General features: G+C 43.5%; 1 protein-coding gene across 2 annotated transcripts in view; it reads left to right on the top strand.

Annotated features, from left to right (window-relative positions):
• The window catches only part of LOC126266658 (glutamate receptor 1-like), a 380,473-nt gene that overhangs the window by 217,828 nt on the left and 142,554 nt on the right, over positions 1-20,091 (top strand). For both annotated transcript variants that reach the window (XM_049971075.1, XM_049971074.1), the window contains exons 4-5: positions 6,108-6,237; positions 14,559-14,691. In XM_049971075.1, the coding sequence (XP_049827032.1) occupies positions 6,108-6,237; positions 14,559-14,691 (263 nt within the window). The remainder of the gene's footprint in view (positions 1-6,107; positions 6,238-14,558; positions 14,692-20,091) is intronic.

Genomic DNA, 20,091 nt, shown 5'->3' with positions numbered 1-20,091 from the left:
GGATCGTGATGTGTCAAGCGGTGCACTCGAACAGGACGTCTAGGTCGTAAAGTCCTCTCTCATAACCTGTTCAGTGCAATCTGATCAGACACAGTGGCTCCGGTGGCCCTTCTGAAGGCGCCTTACAGTGCTCTGACGGTTTCCGTACGACGCTGCAAAGCAGAGATGGTCAGATATTGGTCTTCACATGGGGTTTTTATGCATCGGAGACCTTGTCCATACCGCCTTCTGTATTGATCTGTCTCCCTGTACGGTGTCCATAACGTATAGATGACACATGGACGGGCATTGGTATCTGCAGCAACACGACCGAAAGTCCACCCTTCTTAGATCAAACAGTCCGCGCTTGTATCTTTCATTGTATTAATATTTCGCATTGCTAGTGCTTGGTTGCATACAACGTCCACAATAGGCAAATGCCATCTGGACACCTCACTAGAAAACATCGGGACACCGGTACTCACTTCCTTCTGAAGGTTCACCTGACGTCGTAATGGACAACATTGCCGATAGATCGCGAATGATCTTAATTGTTGCCTATATTGAGAGGGAAGATCTCATGTAATGAAGTAGAACCTCAGGTACGGCCCCTATCAAAATAGATTTAACGTGCCGAATTTTCCGGCCGTTGTGGCCGAGCGGTTCCAGGCGCTTCAGTCTGCAACCGCGCGACCGCTGCGATCGCAGGTTCGAATCCTGCCTCGGTCATGGATCTGTGTGATCTCCTTAGCTAGGTTTAAGTAGTTCTACGTTCTAGGGGACTGATGACCTCAGATGTTAAGTCCCGTAGTGCTCAGAGTCATTTGAACCTTTTTGTACCGAATTTTGATACACGTGTTCCCCCAATTCTTTCAACAGTGTACATAAACCGTGGGCTACAATGAATGCCAATAATACCAAAGAGAAGGGTGAAATTACCTCATCTTACCTTGTATAGAATGCTACACGAACCGAAGTCGACTCATTGCCTCGTTTTTTAGTCTCTTTCACTGTTTACTGTCTCTGCCCATGTTCTCATAAGGTCCCAGTGAGTCCAGATCGTTTCTATCTCCATCCTGTCACCTCAGCTTTGGTGCATAAAAGAGTCTCCCTCCTTCCTTGTGCATTTACTTCTTTAAAACATTGATGCTCGTTTGCCTCGTTTCATTGCATAGGATAAATTGCTGTTTTGTGATGATGCCCAAGACTTTTGCGTGTGTCAAGCAGTAGCACAGAATGCGCGTCTACCTTTGCGGTGACACGGGGAGGGTGACAGTAACGCCTGTCGGCTATTATTTGGAGCGGTAGCCAATCAAGTCCCTCCCTGCGAAACTTTGAAAAGTGCCGATTTTGACTCAACATTTGTCATGAATCTTTGCTGTTGGGAGGACACAGATTTAGATGGAGCCGCGTGCTGCTTTCGTAAATGAGATCGCTCAATACTGTTGACTAGGAAGCGCTTTGGTATTATAGATTTCTACATTACCCTCATTATATTTAAGATATTTCTTTACAAACGGTAAAACCGCGCAGAGTCAGCTGTAGCAGATAAAAACTGTACGGGAAGACAAAAGTTGCAATACCAGCAGCAGATATTTGAGTACGCTGGGATCAAGTGCTGCTCTGAAATGAAGAGGTTGGCACAGGATATGAGGTCGTGGCGGGCCGCACGAAATTAGTCAGAAGACTCGTGAAGAAAATCACGTGTTTCACTTACGTCTCGTGTAAATCAGAGCTAGGTTTGTCTTTGAAACTCGTACCAAAGCGCACAAGAATATTCATATTTCATAATTCGACCTCACATAACCCTTTAGTAAATACAGTGAAACTAAAACAGATCTCGTCCCTGCTTGAATAATTAACCTGTGGTTTATTTCCATTTTTCTCGCTTGCTTTTCTCCCAAACTTCCATACACCTATATCAACCAGAGTTATGCATATCGACATTTTTACTGTAATTTACTTTCGAAACATCTTTCATTAGTACCTGTGTAGCTATGTGTCTTAATCATCATTAATTTTCAGCCACACAAGATCTTTCATTGAGCAGTTAATCTAGTGACTAAACGCAGTACGTTTCCTTGAGTTCAAATAACCGTCCTTCCGTTGTGAATTAGTATGCTTATAACTGTCCGCCCCTTTCTCTTGTTTGGTTTCCATTACATTTTCCTAGACGTTTGCATGTTATACAGATTGCACTCACACGTGCATTGCACGGGTGTTTCTTATAAGGAACAACCCAGTTAACTTAATGTTTTCTGACGCAAGTAGTGTTACACAGACTGCATTTACTTATATAAAAAAGGGTCCAGTAATATTGACATTCTTAAACGCTGTACCTTTTAAAGGAGAGACATTTCAGGTAGCAGTTCAATAGCATTTAAAGCACAGTAGGCGTACATCTTTTTACCATCCCTTATCCCCTTCTAGATACATGCCCCAGAATGCTACCATACCCGGTTCATTGTGCAATGCATGAGTTTCCGTATTTATTTTTTCTTTTCAGTATGCACCAAAAACTTTTCCTGGCACTTTGTTTTCAAAGGAAATAATTTATCTTTCTATCGTCTCGTTCGGTGTTCACGTCTCGACTGCACATGCTACTATCGGTCGCACATCTCTGTTGTAAAGGGTGATTCCACTCTCTTGATCGCCGTTTACTGATGAGTAATAAATGCAGCGCCGTTAATTATAATGTTAGTAAAACAAAATATTTAATGAGAGAATGATATCAGAAAGAGTAGGGAATATTTAAAAAACGCTTTTTAAATTTTTAACCGGACATAATACGTGTTTTATTTTATGTTGAGGAGTCGTAATAATACGTGGTAATCAGAACGGCTTACAATTACCTCCACACTATGTAAAACAAATATATAAAATTTACGGAAATTCATTGTCTCACAACAAAAGAGAAGCAATGACCAATGACGAATATGAAGTTGAGCAGCGTTTAAACTCCAAACACAGTACTTAATTTTTGTTCATAGTGAGTTTGTTAAAGTACGCAGTCGAATTATTTTCGATTTTTAGTTAATGGCATCTAAGTGGGTACTTACCCACTCAATAAGCATGAGGGAATTAAGAATAGTTCACATGAACGTATGAGACACGTGATTGTCATGCAGGAAGTTTAGAACGTTAAAGAAGATTGATAAAATCTACTTGAGTGATCAGCCGAGTCGTGGTGTCATTATGTTTCGATGAGTTTCGTACCCATCATCTTCAGGCGAAGTGTGGCCATGCTATGTTCTGCCTATTTACATAGGCACTGGACCACTTACCACTACCATGGGCGTGCAGATCACGCACATCCGTATATAGTGCTGCGCCAGTGGTGGGGGGAGTAAGCTTGAGGGAGGGGGGTTAGAGTTCCGGTGTCAGTCCATTCTGTCCGCAGACGCTCCGGCATCAGAACAAAGCGTTTCTGTCTTATTTTCGCAATAGTGAAATCCCACGCTCTGGTGAGTTGAAATCAGCTGTGCCGGATAATTAGACTGTTGTGCAAACGCATTAGCACAGAGTTGCAATGCATTCGTGCTGTATAGTTTCCTCGTTTGTACAAGGTCTAAGGTGCGTTCCTCATTGTTGCTCCGCTCTTCTACAGCGGACTTGTCTGTATGCACTAGTCGTACGTTTTTATGTGATGCTACAGTTCTGTGAGATGCATCGCTGTCTCAGCCCGAGGCTTTGAGCCCCACATTCGCAGTCAACACTGTAGATGCATGGCGTCTGCAGACCTAGCCGTTCTTTGGTAGAGCCAACAATGTCCTTAATTTTCCGTGTTGCGTGGAAGACCGTCTTTGTTGGGTGCTTGTCCACTATTATTGTTATCTTGACTGTCAGCGGCTCCGCATACGGCAGGTACGCCACGCGTTTCGTTTCTTCTTCTTCTGATTTGTCGTCCCTCCTCTTACCAGTCTGCAATGCGCGTCTTATTTGCGTCGCGTTGTAACCGTTTTGTGGAAAATGTTCTTGTTATCTTGACTGTCAGCGGCTCCGCATACGGCAGGTACGCCACGCGTTTCGTTTCTTCTTCTTCTGATTTGTCGTCCCTCCTCTTACCAGTCTGCAATGCGCGTCTTATTTGCGTCGCGTTGTAACCGTTTTGTGGAAAATGTTCTTCAGATGTTGCTACTCATTCGGTAAGCTCTTTCTGTCGTAGATGGACATGGCTCTATAATACTAACGTGGTTAGCACCGAGTTTCGGTGCGTCTTCTTTCCGTCTAGACCGAGTGTCCCAACGGGCCGTCTGGATTTCTCTTGATTAAAATGTCCAAGAAGGGTAGGCTTACGTTCTCTTCTACCTCCGCGATAACTTGATGCTGTCGTGTATGCGGCTGCGATGGCCCGGGAGCCCCTGCACACTTTCTCTGCCATGTGGCCATACCACAAAAGTGTCATCTACGTACCTGTAGAACGCGTTTGATTTTAGGTGGGTGGTATTCAGTGGTACATCTTCGAATTGCCCCACGTATAGAACAGCAATAGCCGGAGCTCAGACGCAACCCATGACAACCTCATCTACTTGCTCATAGAATTTCCCATCACATTTGAAATAGATCGTGGATGGTACGTTTGGAAAACGTTGTACTGTGTCGTCATTGAAGTATCCCTTGAGTAGAGGTAAGGAATTTTCCGGTGGCACCCAGGTCACATCATAACTGAAAAATACGTTCCTCTCGCCTAAGTGAAACCCAAGGAGTACCTTCACAAATTCTGTCTAGTTCTTAACGTGGTGTGGACAGTGAGCTACTAGAGGTTTTAGCAGTTGAGCTAAATGTTTGGCTAACCTGTACATCGGCGAGCTTCCAGTGTTCGAAACAGGTCAGTTTTCCTAAGCTGTCTAGTAAAGTGACGGTCTTGATTATCACAGATGTTGTCGTGTCTTTCCCTAGTTGTTTGTATGCTTCCAGCAAAGCGTCGATCTTCTGCCAGTAATCTTCTGACTTCAGTAGCACTTCAGTATTGCCTTTATCTGCATCTAGGACCAATATATCCTTTGTCGAGATTCCAAGGCTCTTATGCAAATATGGAGTCTATTACTTCAGAAGTGCCACATTCAACACTATGGAGGACCCCAACAGGCTCAAGCGACTAGCGCCTGTGAGGACAGCCATAATGTGCGCTGGGCCGTTCAGGATCGTACAGCACGTTACGTACCTTGAGGCAGGTAATTTTTGCAGCAGGAGAACTATCCACACGGATAACGTGACGACGTCGGCAGCACCACGGACTGACAGTAGATTTTTGCAGGTTCCCTCGATACGACAGCACGGAGACACCAGCCGATACTAATGGAATCAACGACAACACCAGACACAGGAGAGGCAGCACGTCGTCTTCTCGGACGGCGTGGAGGCTGCGGGGAGAACGAATGTAGCCAGATTACATTCACTGTTTGGGCCCAGTGCCTGGCATGATCACTTCTGGTTCTCGTAGCTAATAATTTGGACAGCTACCTTTACATGGTGTGGCCGGTGGCTGTGTCGTGTCATAAAGGTGTCCATGATGTCACCTTTCAGCAAAATAACACAAGACCGCATGTTTCCCGTGCTTTCCCAACATACCTCGATAAAGACAGTGTGCGTCTGTTGCCCTAAGCAGCACTTTCCGCAAATCTCTCCCTCATTTAAAACATCTGTTCGTAGACTTCTGAGAGTGTGGTACACAAATACTGTGGTACCCACTACGATTGATGAACTCTGGTGTAAAGATGAAGGAGCATCCAAGCTCAAATCAACTTGATACCTAGTAGGGTTAGAGCTGTTGCTGCCAGAGGTGTTAGCTCTGAGTGTTGAATTTCGCACCCTGTACATACCCCCAAATCACCTGAAAATATAACCAAATATTCTTTCTGTAATACTGTATACGAAAAAAGATATTTTTTTAATTGCATTGCTTACTCGTTTTGCAATTTAAATATCCACAGCGTAGTTATTTATCATCAGTGAAGTATACAGTGTCACCTCAGTAGCATTTGCAGTACGCGAGGTTGTTCTGCACTCAAATTTTGTACCAAAGAAATGACGCAACGCAGCAATGAAACCTCGCTTTGGACGCTGGCGCGTCGCGCCACCTGCGGAGGCAACTTAACACCCTGGGCCCTCTGCTCTTTGCGCAACAGGTCCTGGCACCCTCGTCAGGTCTGCTGGACTACGCCATCAGTATGCGACCCGACTACCACAAGGCCATTATCGACGTGGTGCGACACTACGGCTGGAAGAGCGTCATCTACATGTACGACTCCAACGACGGTGAGTAGACGCCTCCGCACCATGTCGAGTCATAGAATGCCCTATCACGCTTGTTAAGTACTTCCCGACTATTGTGATTTTTTCGTAGCTTTCAGGCAAAGCCCATGTCACCGGACAGAACTACGTCGCATTGTGATACAAACCAAACATTCCTCTGACTTCATTACAAAATACACGAGGGTAGGTCAACTACTATCCGCAAAGTAGTTATAAAATTTTATTGTAATCAGATAGGAAATTTACAAGAACAACATTTTTCGACATAGTGTCCTTTCGTTTCCATCATTGTACAAGCTTCCTGATGCCCTCATAAAAGAAGTTTCTCGGTTGAGCTGCGAGCCAGAAATGCACCGCTTCTTTCACTGCTTCGTCGAAGACAAATCGACAGCCCCTTAATGCCTGTTTGAGTGGACCAAACAATTGATAGAAGGTGCAAGATCTGAACTATATGGAGGGTGACCCAGTACTTCAAATTTGAGTTTCTGGAGCGTTTCAGCAGTGTGGGCAGCAGTATGTGGACGGGCATTGTCGTGCAACAACACAACACATTTTGACAGCAATCATAGGCGTTTCCTCCGAATCGCAGGCTTTATCCTGGCAGTAAGCATCTCACTGTAACGTACAATGTTTATTGTTGTGCCCCTTTCCCCATAATGTTCCAGTACTGGACTTTGTGCGTCCCAGAAAACAGTAAGCATCAGTTTTCCCTTCAGACGGTTGGGTCTTGAACTTTTTTTTGGACTGCGAATTTGAATGTTTCCATTCCATACTCTGCCGTTTACTCTCCGGCTCGTAATGATGCATCCATGTTTCGTCGCCAGTAATGATCCTGACTAAGAAATTGTCCCCTTCGTTACCATAGCTATCCAAACGTTCTTTGCAGATGCCCCAGCGCGTTTGTTTATGCAACTATGTGATTTGTTTTGGTACCCATCTTGCACGATCTTTATCAAAGCCAAATCTTTTGTGGATGATTTTGTAGGCAGAAACGTGACTAATTTGCAGACGATGTGCCACTTCGTCAATAGTTAATCTTCTGTCTCAGAGAATCATTTCACGTGAGCGCTCAATGGTTTCTTCATTTGTGTCTGTAAACGGTCGTCCGTCTCCTTCATCGTGCGTAACACTTGTGCGACCATTTCGGAATTTTTCAATCCATTCGTAGACTCTCTGTTGTAGCAAAACACTGTTCCCGTACTGTACAGAAAGTCTTCGATGAATTTCGGCCCCTGACACGCCTTCCGACAACAAAAACCGGATCACTGAACGTTGCTCTTCTCTGGTGCTAATAGGCAGCAGAACAGCCATGATTAACAGCACGGCAGCGATAACGAAACTAACCTAGCAGCTTGAAAATTGCAAAGATATAACAACAAATAAACAAAGCATGCGTCATCAACGTAAAACGACAGTACTACCAAAATAAACAAAAATATAACTAAATTGCGGATAACAATTGACTTACCCTCATAAAACAATGTGTTACTAAGATCAAATTATAAAAGAATAAGTGAACAATTATATGAGATAATTTTCCTCAATGTACGATAGTCTGACTACAAAATTACAATAAATGGTACAATTTTAATATAAAACTTATATATATATATATATATATATATATATATATATATATATATATATATATATATATATAAAGAGACAGAGAGAGAGAGAGAGAGAGAAGAAAGAGAGAGAAAGATGAATACATAATGAAACTTAAGAAACTCTCATCAAATTTAATGTTTCCGTTCACAAGTGATGTTGAAATAGAAAATATATTTGGTACCGGACTCCAGTGTCGCAACGAGGAGGACCTGATGCTGGAACAAGCGAGCAACTTTAGAATTTCTCAGTGTTGCACGACCGGGTCGTTTTGGAAAAAATAATTTTTGGTAATGGGCCTCGTCATTGTAGCTACTAAACAGCTAAAGTGCCGACGTTTCGATCAACTTACTGTGATCCTCTTCTGAGCGGTTCATTGCTGCAGTGGGCTGCCCTGAAGAGGACCTCAAGAAGTACAATGACGCGGCCCCGCCCCCAAAATTATTTTTTCCGAAAGTATGAGAAGAATTAGAACTGCTGAAGGCATACACCACTACTTCCGTGATCAGATTTTTACCACCAGTTATTTCACCCATATCACGTACAGCATGTGCAAGCTGTCAGGCCACGGGTTCACCATACCAGATTATAATTCTCCCAAAGTATTCTGAGATGGAGCGCTGGAGATGCTCAGTTCACAAATTGCATTTTACTTACGAATGAGGTGCGATTCACACAAAAAGATCCCTAGTAAATCACTACTATTACCACTTTACGCAGATTTCAACCCTTGGCCTATCATGGAAACGACGAATTTTGTTCGCTTTAATGTCGTTTTGTGGGCTGAGACTGTGGGTGACAGAATCATAGAGCCATTCACTTTAGAGGAGTGATTGTATTATAAGCAGCGCTCCATTCTCCATACGCATTAGGAGTGATTTAAAATGGAATGATCATGTAAAGTTGATCGTCGGTAAAGCAGATGCCAGACTGAGATTCATTGGAAGAAACCTAAGGAAATGTAATCCGAAAACAAAGGAAGTAGGTTACAGTACGCTTGTTCGCCCACTGCTTGAATACTGCTCACCAGTGTGGGATCCGTACCAGATAGGGTTGATAGAAGAGATAGAAAATATCCAACGGAGACCAGCGCGCTTCGTTACAGGATCATTTAGTAATCGCGAAAGCGTTACGGAGATGATCGATAAACTCCACTGGAAGACTCTGTAGGAGAGACGCTCAGTAGCTCGGTACGGGCTTTTGTTAAAGTTTCGAGAAAATACCTTCACCGAAGAGTCAAGCAGTATATTGCTCCCTCCTACGTATATCTCGCGAAGAGACCATGAGGATAAAATCAGAGGGATAAGAGCCCACACAGAAGCATACCGGCAATCCTTCTTTCCACGAACAATACGAGATTGGAATAGAAGGGAGAACCGACAGAGGTACTCACGGTACCCTCCGCCACACACCGTCAGGTGGCTTGCGGAGTATGGATATAGATGTAGAGTAGATGTAGATACCTCGAATGACTGTACTAAACACAAAGTTTAATGAGTGATAGGCTCCTGTAGCATCAGCTCCTCATTAAACAGACCTTAATACTTAGACCTCTGGGAAATGTAATGGCACTGGAAAATATAACACCCATTGACAACGTGCATAAATTACGCGAGCCTGTTCTGCAAGCAAGTGAAGATACCCGAGCCAGGTGTGCTCGCACATGATAGCGCTTTGAGGAGGCCTGAAGTATGTGGTATCACATTGAACACTACTGCAGAGTTGACAAACGAATGATGCCATGGTACAGAATGGACCATCTCTCAACAAATATTCGTTCGTAAATGGCCAGAACCAACATTTAGGGTCTTACGAGTCTTGAAGCAGCAATCTGAATGGAACACGTACAACAAACTGCTTATGTCTCTGCCCTGACACTAGTGGTGCTAACTTTAAAAACAGTACTCTATCAGCTGTGCCGTATCCACTGCAGATCTCTTCCTATGGGGTTTCATGTAGCTGTAGTTGTATAAACGCCTAGTAGAAACTGAAGGAAGCTCGCCGTACAACATACAACAGAGATGTACATCATATTCTTTTGGGGTGTAGAGGGCGGCACGCTGTAAAATGATACACAGCTCGCGCAGAACTACGTGGCACCGCCATAAAAACATGTTCTCGCTGTGCTAGGCCATCCGGCTGTTTTGCGGGTGCGGGGATTCAGTTGACTGCCGCCTGTCAGTCTACGCACTTGTCCATTGTCGTAACTATGTTTACTAGGTAGCAGGGCACCGCAGTCTTCACACACCACGAATTCAGGAAAAGTTCTGTATAATCATTTACGTGTGATAATATGCGGTGTCTTAACCTTTTGTTGGTAGACGCAAATGAGGAAGCAAATATCTCATTAAAAACTGTGCTTGAGAGCGATCTAGAAGCTGCTAGCTATTCCAGCCGCTCAGTAACCAGAGTAAAGGCATTAGGGGCCTTCATTAGTTTTGAAAGATGTGGAAGAAAGAGAAGAAAATTTTATCTTTATGTAATATTGGCGAACTGGTCGTCAGGGGGCTGACACATGAGTTCCACGTGACGCAAGTGCTTTATTTTAAATCTCGGTAGCACAGTAATCAATGTTGTTCTCTATGCTACATTTTCGTCCCTTTTTTTGTTTTATAAGATTTCTTTAAGTTGATCCCCTCCCCAGCTGTTCTGCCTGCACAGCTTTGGTGCAAAGTTATGTCGTGCGCACTCTACAAAATCTTCGGCCAAAATATAACGTGATCCACAACCCAGGGGCCTTCATGAAATTTGATTTCAAAAGCCTTCGAACTAACAAATAGCAGCGGTATTTGAGAAAACGTGGCATAATTTTTGCGGTATCATAAAGCAATTACTTTGAATGCTTTGAGCTCTTGTTGCTATAAGATACGGTGTTTGTGGCATTAATAATCTGAATATTCCTTACTGACTGTATGTTCAGTGTTAGAGCACAACCATCTGTATAATTTTGATCCAAGGGTTTGCAAAACCCGGCTTATCTCACCACACTCCCATCACAGCAGCTATGCATTGAGGACTCAGCTACTTATGCGATGCCGATAACAGCTATTTTACATCAGTTAAATAGTTCGCTTTCTGTCCTATTAGCTGATTCTACTGACCCAGGGTTATTCAAGAATAGCAACGACTCGACGTGAAATTACATCCGCTGATCAAAACGCTCGTGTTTGTGTAGAGTCTGATGAGAAAACCCGTGGCCTCTTTTTACAGTTTTGTATTTCTTTCTTGACGCCGCCCTCTTTGGCTTGTGAGGTGTCACTGCTCTAACAGTGTCGTTTAGGTGTCTATGGGGAGCGCATTTATTATTTAGTGTCGTGTTTCAATTGTTGATAATGACGAAGGGAATGTAGTGGAACCTGCTGCCTGTAGATAGCCTACCATCTTTGTTTAGCATCATTGGACCACCGAGCTGACCATCCCAGTGCTACGAATGAATCACCGTTGACAGTATCAAATGGCTTTACTCAAAGAGGCTCTATGGATAGTTTTAAATTGGAGCCCATCACTTTGTTGCAAAATACAGATATGTCCATCAGAAACTTTACACAACCACCAATTCTCCTCTCACCAACCACAAACGACGAAGCCTGTAAGAAGTATAGTATGTATCAACCCCTTTACCACCTCCTGTAAACGGTTCGTGAAACTGGTAGGTACAATGACAACACCTTACAGTACATTCACCTCCTCGCGATCTTTTTTGTAACCAGTCACAGTTCGAAAACAACAGAAACATTCATGAACACATTACCCTACCGGTGTGCGAAGTGCTATGTTACTTGACAGTAACACACGTCATGGAAAAGTTACTTCCGTCTTAAGTTTCTCACATCAGCGTGTTACCGGAAGAGATTAACACTTTTCTTCATTCACCCTTACTAGCGTGATGCAGAATGGAGTGAGGTCATAAGAAACTTTTACCACTTACGCAGTGATGTGAAGAACAGATAGTTAAATCAATTTCATACACAAACGGAAATCAGAACTGCTTGACGTCTACCTCTACTCCACAGAATTTCTTAACGCGTGTTTCTATTATTCCGCTGATGTTCGCATGGTTGGATCTTTTCTTTAACAATGTGGGGCGCATAATCTTATACATTTACATACGGCTATCTGCACTACGTGTCATAAAGAGTTTTCATGTGATTCAGAGGAATGTACACTGTGCCGCTGAAGTTGGACATGTGGCAGTTTTGTACGAGTTTCAGAGCAACTTTTGCATGACACAGTAATTCTATTATATAGAGTAGGCAGTGTTTTGAAAGGAGGTTATAAGATAAACATCAACAAAAGGAAACCAAGGATACTGGAATATAGTCGAATTAAATCAGGTAATTCTGAGGGAATTAGATTAAGAAACGAGGCTCTTAAAACAGAAGATGAGTTCTGCTCTTTGGGCGACCAAATGAATGATGATGGGCGAAATAGAGACCACACAAAATGTAGACTGGCAGTGATAAGAGAAGCATTTCTGAAGAAAAGAAGTTCGTTAAAATCGAATATAGATTTAAGTGTTATCAAGTTTTTTCTGAAAATATTTATATGGAGTGTAACCATATTTGCAAGTGAAATATGGACGATAAACAGTTTAGACAAGAAGAGAATAGAAGCTTTTGAAATGTCGTGCTACAGAAGAATGCTGAAGAATATATAGGTATAACACGTAACTAATGAGGAAGTGCTGACTTGTGGCACCACCTGACTAGAAGAAGAGACCGATTGGTAGGACACATTTGAGACAAACAAGGGATCATCAATTTAGTGTTAGACGGAAATGTGGGGGTAAAAATTGTAGAGGGAGTCCAAGAGATGAAAACAGTAAGCAAGTAGGGATGTAAGTTGCAGCAGTTACTCGGAGAGGCTTGCGCAGCGTGTAGTAGCGTGGAGAGCTGCATCAAACCAGTCTTTGGACTAAAGACCTCACCACCACCACCACCAACAACAACAACAACAATGAAATGGTCTTCGAGGGAATCTTATACCATTCTTCCTGCAAAAGAGTGGTAAGTTCGACCAACGATGATGGTGGTGGATAACGGTCACGCACCCTTCTCTCCAATGTAGCCCATAGAGGGTCGATAATATTGAGATCTGGTGACCATTGTGGTTAGAGGAGATGCGACATTTCATCCTCGTGCTCACAAAAATGGCCAAAATGGGCACATAATACTTGACAAGTATGTAATCTTGCAGAGTAACCATTGAGTCCATGGAATACCATAATAAGGCTGCCCAAAAATCCTTAAATTCCCCTTATGTTCCTTTCTTGGGATATAAACTTGGTCAGAATTTGTTAACAGTGTGCAATAAGACTTGCCCGATCAAATGACTTTCTTCCATTGTTCCACACTCCAGGTCTTAATGCTTCGGCACTTGGTTTTTTTGCTATAGGCATTTACATCACTGATGAGTTGTTTTGGAATTCCAGATCGCACCGGCTTGTCTCTCTTTGGTATGTGTGAAAACTTTTTCTTCGTATAACATCCACAAGATATTAACATGTCTTAATAATTTTCAGAAAGAATAAGAAATAAAACCCAATGAAACAAATTATTCGCAGCTGCAAATATGAACATCAGGAGTTGTATAATGAAATGACGACAGTGAAAATTTGTACGATACTGCAGTGCCTATGTAATTCCGAATTACGATACAATGTTCCTTTGGACATGCATGCATGCCGGAAGGAACAGGCACTGCGGCAACAGCTGTTACGGAATTCATTAAATATATTCGCAGTTGTGAATATGGACAACCATTAGTTGTATAATGGAATGACGACAATGAAAACTTGTCCCTTACCGGGACTCGAACTCGTATTTCACGCTTACCGTGAGCACGCTTCACGGCCACACCCAGACTTCCACATGGTTCACGACCCAAACTTGCATAAGTCTTCAACATGCTTTCTCGAGGTTTGGTCTTGCCGTGAAGCGTGCTCGGATAGCCAAATTGTAAGGCGACCGGTCGCGATAAACGGGAAATCCGGTTCGAGACCCGGTACGGTACAAATTTTCATTGTGGTCATTCCTTTATACAGCTGATGGTTGTCCATATTCGCAGCTGTGTAGACATTTCATGTTTTTCATATCGGCTGTAGCCGACGCTGTGGCTGATGCATGCATGTCAGAAACAACATTGCACTGTGTTCCTGAGCAACACAGACATTGCAATATCATATCGTACCGCAAAAAGCAATGAAGACAGGACAGTAAGTGATGAACCACGTTTCAGTAAAACAAAATTAGTCAAACAATGTTTTGCAGATGGCTGAAGTTCTCTCCAGTCCGTATGTCAGTGTTCTTACTGTGGCGCCAAAAATAAATTAAATATTTATGTTTGAATCATTGCAGTTGCCGGCATTAGACTCATTCACCCAAGATGGTTTGTTTTATTGGTGAAGGTTTCTCGGGTCTCCAGCCGGGTAGTAGCATTGATATCTCGCGAGATATGAATCGAATTCTACCACCGGCTGGAGACCCGAGAAACCATCATCAATAGTTTACGCCAGGAAAGCCTACAGTCACATATGGTTTGTTTTATATTACGCTAAGACCATTTCCGTATTGCTTGATGTAAATTGTTATTTGGTGATGATCGATCGATTGAAATCTGAATGTTTGCACGATATACATGAGCTTGAGGACACTGGTCTAGGACAATGGCTAGCTTTACAAAGCAACTGCAGCAGTGGCTGTTGGCTGCGTGCGCAGGTCTGCTGCGGCTGCAGAGCATCTACCAGAGTCTGCGGCCCGGCGGCGACTCCCTGCAGGTGGCGGCCGTCAAGCGCGTCCACAACGCCTCGGAGGCCATCGACTACCTGCACAGCCTGGAGGAGGTCAGCAGGTAAGACAAGCCACCAGGCCAACACTGCCGACCTACTTTTGTGGTCTTCAGTTCGAAAGCTGTCCGATGCAGCTCTACATGTTAGTCTGTCTTGTGCACCCTTCTCTATCACTGTATAACAATTGTAATCTGCATCCACTTTAACGTGCTCGTAGTAGTCGAGACTTGGCCTCCCTCTGCAATTTTTACCCTCGAAACGTCCCTCCATTACTAAACTGACAATTTCTTGATGCTTCAGAATGGATCCTATCAACTGATCACTTCTTTTAGGCAAGTTCTACCATCAATTTACTTTTTCCCCAATTCGATTCAGCACCTCTTCATCAGTTACACTACCAATCTACTCTTCGGCATTTTTCTGTGGCGTCACAAAAGTATCTATTTTCTTCTTGTATGGGCTTTTCATTCTCATGTTTCACTTCCGACCAGGGCTCCACTCCCGACAAATACCTCCACAAAAGTTTTTCTAACAGTTAAAGTCATGTTCTGCGCCAACATTCTTTTCTTCTTTTTCAGAAAATATTTTCTTCCTATCCCAAGTCCACGTTTCCTGTCCTCTCTACTTATCCCATCATCAGTTATTTTGCTCCCCAAATACCTTCAGTTCCTCATTTGGCAACCTAACTCTCTCATCGTCGCCTGATTTTATACGACATCACTCCACTATCCTTGTTTTAACTTGCTTGACGTTCATGTTATAACCTCTTTGAAGACACTAACCATTTCGTTTTACTGATCTTAGAAGTCCTTTACCGCCTCTGATGGAACAGACTGTGATCGGTAAACTTCAAAACGTTTATTTCTTCCCTCTGAACTTTAATTCCTTTTGTAAGCTTTCTAGCAGATTTAACTGTATTAATTATTTATTCATTGTATTTTATGGTCTACATTGGATCACTTTAGTTAATATTATGAATTAGGTTCTTCTGCTTTTCTTAAATACTTTTTCATTCTTTCAGATCGTGACCTTCTCTCCTCATCCGAAATCATCCTTCCCATTCTCTTTTGGTTGGTGGTGTGATATTTTTGTTTTGAAGCATCTTGCGCACGTCTGTCTTGACTTTCAAATCCTCCGTCGTAATCTGTAATTTTATCATGTCCTCCTTGATTTCAGCAATCCATCTTATGGTGCTTTTACTACTCCTTAATTATTCTCCTGCTAATTCTTTTTTCTGTTGTCCTAGGAAACTTTCATTGTATTTGTCACTGGTTCTATTTATTTTTAAACTGTTTCATTTAAAGCTATTCTCCATAGACCGTCTTTTTGGTATTTTTTATTTATACATGTTCTGACTATACTTTTTTTTCTGTTTTCAGTAATCTGTCTATTTTACAGTGTTGGTTGTTTTAAATATAGTTTCGCTAGCATGTGTTACTTGGGGCTGTGTGACTTTCTGTAGTGTTTCAAATTTGTGAATGTTGTGAGGCATTTTTGTTATTGTGTTCTTGGTTACACGATGTTTTGTAATCAATTTGTTTATTCTACTCTCCCATCATGGTTTCTCATTCAGGTTGTGTGTTATTATTTCTTCCAAATATTTAACCTGATCAATAACTTTTATGTTGTGTTATCCAATTCTAATTATATTTGCCAGTGGCGGTTCTGTTAGCATTATATCGGTTTTTTAATGTACGGAATGGTTCCTTAAAAAAGAATTTAGCCTCGTATAATGTGTGCTTTGGATCTCGTATAATGTAAAGCGATGTTCTGTACACTCTTTACATCTTTCACTATTTTATTTTGCAGATTTTTTATGAAACCTAACTGGAGCCATACCTTTACCGCAAATTACTTCTTGAAAAATTAGATACTTAATCAAGGCACTAAATGGGGGAAATGTTACACAGCTACTAACCGTGTAAAATTTTACTACTACAAATTTTATGCAAAGGAAGTCGAAGTTTATATGTTGTGCGTTAGTTGATCACAATTATTAAATCTCCAGTGACATGTTATATACAAAAACAAATACAAAATGTTCTGTTTTATACCTTACAATGACAATTTCACTGCTCAAAACGTTATTGAAAAATAGATCATAATTTATGTTATGCACTAAGTACAAATCATTGTAGCTCCTAGAGCACTTTAGAAACAAAGTGAGTAGAAAGACTTCTGCTGTCGTCTACGGTGACCTAGGCGTTCTTCTTCCGATTCCTCGTTTTCATCATTTGCTGCTTCAAAGTCTGTTCTACATCACTGTCATCTGTAAACGCATCATCTTCTTCAAGAAAAGTTTCCTCTTCAATACATTCTCCATCGTCTTTGCCATTATTAGCTTCTTCAAGCAAGTCACCCAGCATCTTAGTGTGAAACTCAAACTCAGTACCAGCTAATTTCAGTAGCAAAAGACGAGATTAGCACTGAAGAGGGCCAGTGTGATATAAACTAACATTGCTTGGTGTTTCACCTATGATGACACATTAAGATGGAAGATATACGTCGACTATTATACAGCAGGTACACCAATACTAAACATTCGTTGCATTTACGACCAAAGTACCAGTGTTAGCAAACCGATAGACTTGGGCAATAAATAATTCAGCCATTGTTAACAACAACGTTTACCATAAAGATACTCAAGAGCACGTGTCGCTGATTGCCCAGATTGGCGGTAACCGAAAAGACATACCAACTACAATGGTAAATTATATGAGAGTTCTGTAATTTAAGGTTAAAATTACAGTGAACCACTTCTACTGCATAAAATCGTATCTTCTTCAAGTAACTTCTATTTAAATTTTCGCTGTCACATGCTGTATATAATTCCCTCAAGTAATAAATAAGAACGTAATAATTTCCGAGCTTTTTGTTAAGGGTGGTATCGGCAGTCTGTGCCGTTTTGCAACATAGATTCACTCGGGAATCTCTCTCTGAGTAGCGCCACCACGATTTACACCCCATTGGGGGCAGACGGGACAGGAACCGCTGCCGCAGTGTCGCCTCCTCGGTGTCCTCTTGTCGGCTGGTTTAGTACCGCGAGCAGCAGGGACATTCCAGGCCTGTACCTGCCATCGCAGAGTTACGCAGCCACCACTGTGCCGTCTTCGCCGTCTGCCTTACTGCGGCCGTAACTCAGCAGCACACTACAGTTAATGTCGAACGTGGCGTCGTGGCTGGGCCCGAGGCACTAACGCGCAGTAATCAGCTGCCGTGTGATGGAGGCCGGCTTCCGTAGTCTCGCAGTAGCGTCGCTGCCTCGCAAGCGGGAATGGTGGGTTCGAGACCCGCCTCGTGCATATCGGTGTTTGTCTCTTATGTACCATTTCTGTTATTATAGAATTCTCTCTACCGAGGACACATCGTTAGTCCCCCATGATATTTCTACAAATAGACTTGTTACCATCGTCAGGAGGTTCCCGACGTCTGCTGCTCTTCTGGGATCGGCGTCCCTTGTTGATTGGCCGTTATCCCCTCCACTCCTCCGCTCCTGTCGCTGTCCATGCAGGTGGTGGCTATTGTGAGGGTTGAGACGTCCGGCTCCAAACTGTCGTCTTTTGTTTCCGCACTATCGTCACGGGGTACGAACCTCAGTGCACCAGAACGCTTTGCTTTTTATGAGCTCTGTGCAGGTTACACGCATGACTCACTTGTAGGCCACTATCTTAATTAATTAGCCCGTCATGGGCCCAAAGTCACTGATGTCTTTAATCAAACAATCCCATAAGGTAGAAGACTGCCTAATTGTCTTACTTTTGTTGTAATCTATGTTATGGCAGGCTGATTTGGTTGTCTTGTGTAATACAGTGTGCAGTCTATGTTCACGAAATCTCTGTTCTACAGTCTATATAGTTTCCCCCAGTATATCTTGGCATATTGGAAGAGTACTCGGTAGAACTCGGTTTGCGGAGGACTAGGTCATGGTTTACTGAACCTGATATTATCAACTTCTTAGGGGCTGGACGGAAAACACGCACCCGAAAATTCTAAAATCTACAAAAACGCCGGGAAAACATCACGTCACGTAGCAGTAACATTTTTATGTCCTTTCACCACTGATTGGATCGTGTATACGATTGTAATTCACCCCCTCGTCGTCAATATGCCTGAAGATGCAGTACTGATTGTGAGTCACCGAAAGTCATTGCTATAAAATAAATAACGTTAGAAGGACGGCTGCAGGTGTTTCATTTTATTACAAAATTAATTATGTACGTAGACAGTTCATCCAACCCGTAAATCGAGAATTTCGACGGTTTTTGCCTGTCTACGGTATCGATACTGGCAAGGTACCAAAATACACTCCTGGAAATGGAAAAAAGAACACATTGACACAGGTGTGTCAGACCCACCATACTTGCTCCGGACATTGCGAGAGGGCTGTACAAGCAATGATCACACTTACGGCACAGCGGACATACCAGGAACCGCGGTGTTGGCCGTCGAATGGCGCTAGCTGCAGAGCATTTGTGCACCGCCGCCGTCAGTGTCAGCCAGTTTGCCGTGGCATACGGAGCGTGGACGTGAACCGTATGTGCAGTTGACGGACTTTGAGCGAGGGCGTATAGTGGGAATGCGGGAGGCCGGGTGGACGTACCGCCGAATTGCTCAACATGGGGGCGTGAGGTCTCCACAGTACATCGATGTTGTCGCCAGTGGTCGGCGGAAGGTGCACGTGCCCGTCGACCTGGGACCGTACCGCAGCGACGCACGGATGCACGCCAAGACCGTAGGATCCTACGAAGTACCATAGGGGACCGCACCGCCACTTCCCAGCAAATTAGGGACACTGTTGCTCCTGGGGTATCGGCGAGGACCATTCGCAACCATCTCCATGAAGCTGGGCTACGGTCCCGCACACCGTTAGGCCGTCTTCCGCTAACGCCCCAACATCGTGCAGCCCGCCTCCAGTGGTGTCGCGACAGGCGTGAATGGAGGGACGAATGGAGACGTGTCGTCTTCAGCGATGAGAGTCGCTTCTGCCTTGGTGCCAATGATGGTCGTATGCGTGTCTGGCGCCGTGCAGGTGAGCGCCACAATCAGGACTGCATACGACCGAGGCACACAGGGCCAACACCCGGCATCATGGTGTGGGGAGCGATCTCCTACACTGGCCGTACACCTCTGGTGATCGTCGAGGGGACACTGAATAGTGCACGGTACATCCAAACCGTCATCGAACCCATCGTTCTCCCATTCCTAGACCGGCAAGGGAACTTGCTGTTCCAACAGGGCAATGTACGTCCGCATGTATCCCGTGCCACCCAACGTTCTCTAGAAGGTGTAAGTCAACTACCCTGGCCAGCAAGATCTCCGGATCTCTCCCCCATTGAGCATGTTTGGGACTGGATGAAGCGTCGTCTCACGCGGTCTGCACATCCAGCACGAACGCTGGTCCAACTGAGGCGCCAGGTGGAAATGGCATGGCAAGCCGTTCCACAGGACTACATCCAGCATCT

This window comes from Schistocerca gregaria, chromosome 4, assembly GCF_023897955.1.
Source record: "Schistocerca gregaria isolate iqSchGreg1 chromosome 4, iqSchGreg1.2, whole genome shotgun sequence".
Lineage (NCBI taxonomy): Eukaryota > Metazoa > Arthropoda > Insecta > Orthoptera > Acrididae > Schistocerca > Schistocerca gregaria.
Note: the sequence above shows the minus strand (reverse complement) of the source record. Positions and strands in the feature narration are given on the sequence as shown.